This window comes from Chanodichthys erythropterus, chromosome 1 (assembly GCF_024489055.1).
Source record: "Chanodichthys erythropterus isolate Z2021 chromosome 1, ASM2448905v1, whole genome shotgun sequence".
Taxonomy (NCBI): Eukaryota; Metazoa; Chordata; class Actinopteri; order Cypriniformes; family Xenocyprididae; genus Chanodichthys; species Chanodichthys erythropterus.
Window position 1 is genome coordinate 35966657 of NC_090221.1, and position 7812 is coordinate 35974468.

At 44.9% G+C, this 7812-nt stretch overlaps 1 protein-coding gene across 1 annotated transcript; it reads left to right on the forward strand.

Annotated features, from left to right (window-relative positions):
* Positions 1-384: 384 nt before the first annotated feature.
* Positions 385-7812, forward strand: LOC137035655 (uncharacterized). The gene is made up of 3 exons (XM_067409187.1): positions 385-542; positions 995-7164; positions 7617-7812. Exon 2 carries the CDS (start codon positions 1196-1198, stop codon positions 6902-6904), a length of 5709 nt encoding a protein of 1902 aa, XP_067265288.1. The 5' UTR covers positions 385-542; positions 995-1195; the 3' UTR covers positions 6905-7164; positions 7617-7812.

The window sequence follows — 7812 nt, forward strand, 5'->3', positions numbered from 1 at the left end:
ACCAAAAGTGAAATGAATGTTGGTTATGTGCAACAAACTTACGTATTCTGTAAAACAGGTCACATAGTTTCCGGTTCAGGTCTTTTGTATGTGCTTTGTTAAATGTTGAGCTGTTTTACTCAAGACGTCTTCAGAGGATTTACCAAAGATGAGCATAACTGATGTCCTTTCCATATGCAGATTAATATCTAAAAGTTTTTTATTTTTATTTTTCTCACTAACATTTGAATTTTAAAAATTGAATAAAATATGGCATGGCAACAATAAAAATAACTATCTAGTTTAGCCGATTACCTTAAAAGTCCACAGATATTTCCATCAGTTTGTTAGTTCGATAAACACACACTGTTCAAAAGGCTCCTTTAATTTTCTCTATGACGAATCGAAACCTGCAACGTCATCACAGATCACGTGCCAAGGGAGCAGAGCAGGTGCGCTGAGCAGATGCAGTGAACGCAGTTACCACGATTAATCTGCTCAATCTCACATTGGTCAACAGCATCTTTAGTTTACTGATGTTATATTGTGTGCGTACATACAAAGTAAGTGTGTTTTGTTTATTCCTTTGTGCAATTTTCCAATTGTTCTCATGCCGCGATTCAGACGCATCTAGCGCCATTGCGCCATGTAATTACATATTTACGGCATTATATACTCAATTGTGCTGCACATTTATTTCCTTAATGTTAACTTGAAACTACTATAATTAATCTGTGATTCCATGCGAGATCTGTTAATGTTATAGCAAGTTATTTTCGTGATTAAGTGCTTGTTTATCATAGTTTGAATGCACGCAGTTGCCAACAATGCGCTAATGGCGCCATCTTGTGGACTTATGTTGAATATCCTGTATTTAATGCTTTAAATTGTATTGAAATGCTTAATTTGTAGCTAAATTTATATCCGTAAAGATTTCTATTGTATGATGATTGTACCTGTAAATGTTTATGTAAATTTATCACTAATGTAAAGTTATTTCTGTATTTCATTACAGAACCACACACCCTTTTGCTTTACCTTTAATCAGTAAACTCATTGAAAGATATTCTGGAGTGTGCTGAGTGAATTCCTCATTGATGTCACTACACAGTTCTGACCGACTGTCTGCAGGGGTTCGAATTAAACTGAACTAGTGCAAAGCTTAACCTCCGCTAAAAATGGTCCTTCGAGCCGGAGCTCGAATTACTGCAGAAGAATGACATCCCGTCCAGAGCCAGAACCTCCCATTGTCCGTCCCAGACGACAGCTAAAGCCACCTGCATATCTAGCTGACTTCCAAGTACAAAGGCCTGGACTAGAGAGGAGATCTCGGCCACCTACTTATTCTAATGAGGATGAAGACGATGTCGAATGTGAGTCACGTGTCTCCACACCAATAAGTCAGCAATCACTCTTCGGTGATTTAGTGCTACAGGACGAATGGCAAGATAAACAGGGAGATTTGCAGAGAGAGCGACATCTCCAGGACCGACAGCCTACATGGAAAGAGATGCAAAGGGAAAATGATGAGCTTCGCAGCTGCATTCAACATCTGCCAGAGATTCTAACTGCATTGCAGGGCTTAAAAGCCGAAAATGCTATCATGAAACGTGAGATTCAGCAGCTAGCCACAAGTATGGCCGAGACATCCAAAACAGTGCCCCCAGTGCCAGCTCCTCGTTTCCATGCACCAGAAACATGTCGCAGCCAGCCAGTACCCTCCACACATGGCAGAGACTTCCAAGAATATCCCTCTGCACAGATCAGACAGATAACAGAACAGGTGCAGGCATGCACTCTTTCACCCATACGAGATAGCCAGCCTCAAGCTACATCAAGCTATTGTACACCTACTCAGAGACTTGGTGCTTATTCATATGCTCAGCCTCTTACGTATACTGACCCCATCCACTATGATGAAAGGGCTTCCAGAGACAGCAATCACCCTCACATGGGTGTCAGTGAATCCTACCCTGTACCACGATCTGCGCTGCCACACTTCCAGGAGAGGACCTATAGAGGACCTAAGCCTTCTATACCTTGCTTGACGACAGCAGATCCAAGAGAGTTTTCAAGGTTGCGTATGGCTTTAGAAAACCTCCTTCCTGATGACGCCACTGAACGTTTCAAATATCAGATCCTTGCAGATCATTTGCAGTTAGAAGAGGCGCTGCTAGTGGCTGATTCATATTGCAACTCGACACACCCCTATACAGATACCATGCAAGCCCTAATTAAGATGTACGGACAGCCACACAAGCTGGTTCTACAGAACATTGCTGAAGTCATGGAGGGGCCAAGCATCAGAACTGGAGATGTAAAGGCTTTTAAGTTGTTTGCACTCCGTGTGCGCTCTTTAGTGAGCATGTTGGAACAGCTGGGACCTGAGGGGACTGTTGAATTAGACTGTGGTTCACATGTATCAAGACTTCAAAGCAAGCTCCCTCATGAGCTGAGGACAAGCTTCAAGAGATACATACATCCACTGAGGGTAACCATACCTACTCTCCTCGATTTTTCTAACTGGCTAGAGTATGAGCTCCAAGTTCAAGATGATGGCTCCAAGATGACAAGTATCCCACTAGAATCCAACATTAAGAAAAGGGAAGGCCGCCGTGACCCAAGAGCTCCAAGGAAACCAACCTATATTCTGCTGGGCACTGAGAAACCTACACTGGGAAGTGAAACTCAGGCACCTGTCTCCGAGGTAACGTCTAAACCTGTTAGATTCAAAGGGAGATCACAAGCATATTGCCCCTACTGTGACAATGTCAATCACTTTTTGAATGGGTGTTCCAACTTTAAAGAGCTCACCAAGGAACAAAAGGAAAGCTGGATCCGTAAAAACAATCGATGTTGGTGCTGCGGACGTAGTCATCATGCTTTCAAATGCAACCTGAAAGCCCCATGTAAGATGTGTCACAGGAAACATCTCTTAATTTTGCATGATGTAAATGAACGGACTGTGAATGACACAACGGTAACAGACAGCAAAGAGAGCTCCTGTCTGGTTAACACAACCAAGGACATCTTGTATGTTGATCGTCCCCTCTACAGCCGCAAGGTTCTCCTAAAAGTGAGCAAAGTTATAATTGCCAACGGGGACAAATCAATTGAAGCGTATGCTGTGTTAGATGATGGATCTGAGAGGACCATCCTGCTCCACACTGCGGCACAGCAGTTAAATCTTAAGGGACAGCCTGAGGATCTAATACTGCGAACTGTGAGACAAGATCAACAGGTCCTTCACGGGGCGGCTGTCTCATTCACTGTGTCTCCTGTCACCAACAAACAGAAGAAATTTTCCATTCAAGGTGCCTTCACAGCTGAGAGGCTTGGTCTCGCTGAGCAGACTTACCCTGTTGCATCCCTACAAAGGAGGTACCGACACTTAGCTGGATTACCGCTGCAGCAATTAGACAGAGTACAACCTGTACTGTTAATTGGCTCAGACTGCCCACATCTTGTTACCCCCATTGAGCCTGTCCGTCTAGGCCCACCAGGTGGACCTGCTGCCGTTAGAACTCAGCTAGGCTGGACACTACAAGGCCCTACACACGAAATCAAACATGGGCTTAATTCTCACCAGTGCCTCTTTACTGCCATTTCTCCCAATGCTGACCTTTTTGCTCAAGTGGAAAAGCTGTGGCAGATGGATGTAATCCCTTATCATAGTGAGAAAGTAGTGACGCGTTCAAAGCTTGATCAAGAGGCCATCAAACTCCTACAAGAGAAAACAGTGAGAGTTAATGTTGATGGGATCATGCGGTATGCTACACCGCTCCTTCGCGTGCAGAATATGCCAACTTTGCACATGCCAAAAGAAGCGGTACTGCCACAATTGAGAAGCATTGAACGCAAGCTGTTCAAGAACCCCCAACAGGCCTGTGCTTACAAGGCTGAGATTGAAAGGCTTAAGAATGCTGGCTATATAGAGAAACTGAAAACATGTGAAGTGGAGGAAATGCAAGAATCATGGTATATTCCCCACCATATGGTCGAGCATAACGGCAAGAATCGTGTTGTTTACAACTGCTCATTCCAGTACAAGGGCCAGAATTTGAATGAGCTGCTTCTTCCAGGTCCTACCTTGAGCCCCACCCTGTTGGCTGTGTTACTTCGCTTCCGGGAACACTCCACAGCCATAAGCAGTGACATCCGAGGGATGTTTCATCAGGTGAGGCTGCTCCCTGATGACAAATCACTACTTCGTTTCCTGTGGAGAGACATGGCAGTAGACCAAGCTCCAGATGTTTACCAGTGGCAGGTACTTCCATTTGGCACGACATGTAGCCCCTGTTGTGCCACGTTTGCCCTGCAGAAGCATGTGCTGGACCACAGTCAACCAGGTGACCAGGTGAGAGAAGTTATTGAAAAGTCATTTTATGTTGACAATTGTCTACACAGTCTCACAACCAAAGATGCAGCTAAAGACCTAGTTGATCAGCTCTGTGCCCTCCTGGCTGAGGGAGGCTTTGAATTGCGGCAGTGGTCCAGCAATTGTCCATCTGTGATCGCACACCTGCCACCCGAAGCAAGATCCAACAGCTGTGAGTTCTGGCTTAGTCAGGGACTGCAAGATACTCCTGAATCCACACTTGGCCTTCTCTGGCATTGTCAGTCAGACACCTTACACTATAAACATCGGAATGTGGTCTGCTCTAGAGTAACTATGCGCAACATCTATCGTATCCTGGCTAGTCAGTATGATCCTCTTGGTTATATAATCCCCTACACCACGAGAGCAAAAATACTGGTGCAACACTTATGGGATAAAAAGCGTGACTGGGATGACCCGCAGCTACCAGAGGATCTGCTCAGTGCATGGAACTCATGGGAGAAAGAATTGAGTGACTTGGAGAAGATTTCATTGCCTAGGTGCTACACAAGTCCACATATGGATCTCCTGTCAAGCCGACATGACATACACGTGTTCTGTGATGCGTCCGAACAGGCTTATGGGGCAGTGGCCTATTTGCGAACAGAGAACAAAGAAGGCCATGTTGAAGTTGCATTCCTGGCAGCCAGGTCCCGTGTTGCACCTCGAAAGCAGCAGTCCATACCTCGCCTTGAGCTATGTGCAGCTCTCAGCGGTGCCCAGCTCTCCAAGGTCCTTGTCACTGAACTCACCATCCCTATCTGTTCCTTAACACTATGGTCAGATTCTATGACTGTGCTTACCTGGTTGTTGTCAAGCTCTTGCCGCTATAAGGTGTTTGTGGGGACTCGGGTGGCAGAAATACAAGAACTCACGGCATCTGCGACCTGGCATTACGTACAATCCGAAGACAATCCTGCAGATAACATAACACGAGGTAAACATCTCTATGACCTCGGGGAAGGAAGCCAGTGGTGTCAAGGGCCCACCTTTCTAAGACTACCACCAGCCAATTGGCCCAAGCAACCATCCTTACCAGCTGAAGAGCAGAGCAACGAGTTAAGGCAGTCTGCATTCAGTGGAATGACTACGGTTATCCCTTTACCAAATCCACAGCAGTATGACACACTAAGTGAATTAATTGACGCATGTAGCCAGCAGATTCATGGGGTGGCAAACATTGCTTGTGCTGACAAACGTAGAGAAGTGGAACTAGTGGTGCTTCGTCAAACGCAGACAGAGTCCTTCCCTACTGAGATGGTCCAATTGAAGTCAGGGAAACCAGTATCGGGTACGAGTAGGCTAGCTTCTCTCTCTCCTGTGTTTGACCCTACCACTGAACTCATTCGTGTAGGTGGGCGCCTAAGACGCTGCAGTGAGACAGAATTAGATTCAATCCACCCTATTGTCCTTGCCCCCCAACATCCTGTGACCAAACTCATTATAAAAGATTATGATGAAAAGCTGTGCCACCCTGGGCCAGAACGAGTGTTCGCAGAGATAAGGAGGACCTATTGGGTACTGCGAGGCCGTGAAGCAGTTCGGCGACACCAGCGACATTGTGTAGAGTGTCGACGATGGAAAGGACAACCACAAGTTCCCCGTATGGCTGACTTGCCACCTGCAAGACAACAGCTATTTAAGCCTGCCTTCTTCTCAACTGGCATAGACTGTTTTGGCCCTTACACAATCAAGATTGGACGTCGAAATGAGAAGAGGTGGGGCATATTATTCAAGTGCCTTACAACCAGGGCTGTGCATATAGATCTCTTATCAAGTATAGATTCAGACTCATTCTTAATGGCTCTGAGGCGTTTCATTGCGCGGCGTGGGAAACCCTATGAATTGTTAAGTGATCAAGGCACTAACTTCAAGGGTGGAGAACGAGAGCTGAATGAATCCTTTGCTTCATTGCACAGCGAACTGCAAAGTCATCTTGCTTCCCAACAAATCAAGTTTGTCTTCAATCCACCGGGAGCACCCCACTTTGGAGGATGTTGGGAGCGGGAGATCCGTTCAATTAAAACAGCTCTCCAAGTCACCATTGGAGCACAAACTGTGACGGAAGAAGTTCTGAGAACAGTCTTAATTGAAATTGAAGGGATCCTCAATTCAAAACCCCTTGGCTACACGTCCTCCAATATCTGTGACATTGACCCAATCACTCCCAACTGCTTTCTCATCGGACGTAGAGATGCCTCCTTGCCCCAGGTGATTTATCAGGAATCCGATGTCCTGAGCAAACGCCGCTGGCGACACAGTCAACTGCTGGCTGATCATTTTTGGAGACATTTCATTAAGTATTATCTGCCCAGTCTTCAAGCTCGCCAGAAATGGAGGGTAGAAAAAGAGAATCTGCAAATTGGCAATGTGGTGATGGTTGTTGACCCGCAGCTTCCTCGAGCATTATGGCCAGTGGGGAAAATCACTGAAGTGTTCCCCGGCTCGGATGACAGAGTAAGGTCGGTTACTGTGAAAGTTGAGAAAAGAACATACACTCGACCAGTAGCTCGTCTTGTCAAACTTCCGGCCCTATCTGACGATTGATGTAATTCAGAGTGAAGTCCTTTTGTCAAGATGTACGAATTCAAGCACTGAATTCGGGGGCGGCTGTTCAAAAGGCTCCTTTAATTTTCTCTATGACGAATCGAAACCTGCAACGTCATCACAGATCACGTGCCAAGGGAGCAGAGCAGGTGCGCTGAGCAGATGCAGTGAACGCAGTTACCACGATTAATCTGCTCAATCTCACATTGGTCAACAGCATCTTTAGTTTACTGATGTTATATTGTGTGCGTACATACAAAGTAAGTGTGTTTTGTTTATTCCTTTGTGCAATTTTCCAATTGTTCTCATGCCGCGATTCAGACGCATCTAGCGCCATTGCGCCATGTAATTACATATTTACGGCATTATATACTCAATTGTGCTGCACATTTATTTCCTTAATGTTAACTTGAAACTACTATAATTAATCTGTGATTCCATGCGAGATCTGTTAATGTTATAGCAAGTTATTTTCGTGATTAAGTGCTTGTTTATCATAGTTTGAATGCACGCAGTTGCCAACAATGCGCTAATGGCGCCATCTTGTGGACTTATGTTGAATATCCTGTATTTAATGCTTTAAATTGTATTGAAATGCTTAATTTGTAGCTAAATTTATATCCGTAAAGATTTCTATTGTATGATGATTGTACCTGTAAATGTTTATGTAAATTTATCACTAATGTAAAGTTATTTCTGTATTTCATTACAGAACCACACACCCTTTTGCTTTACCTTTAATCAGTAAACTCATTGAAAGATATTCTGGAGTGTGCTGAGTGAATTCCTCATTGATGTCACTACACAGTTCTGACCGACTGTCTGCAGGGGTTCGAATTAAACTGAACTAGTGCAAAGCTTAACCTCCGCTAAACACACACAATTCATTCTTCTCCTGTGTCCTATTC

What these genes read in the sequence shown, in the direction of transcription:
- LOC137035655 (XM_067409187.1), top strand. Translation starts at nt 1,196, where the DNA reads ATGACATCCCGTCCAGAGCCAGAACCTCCCATTGTCCGTCCCAGACGA.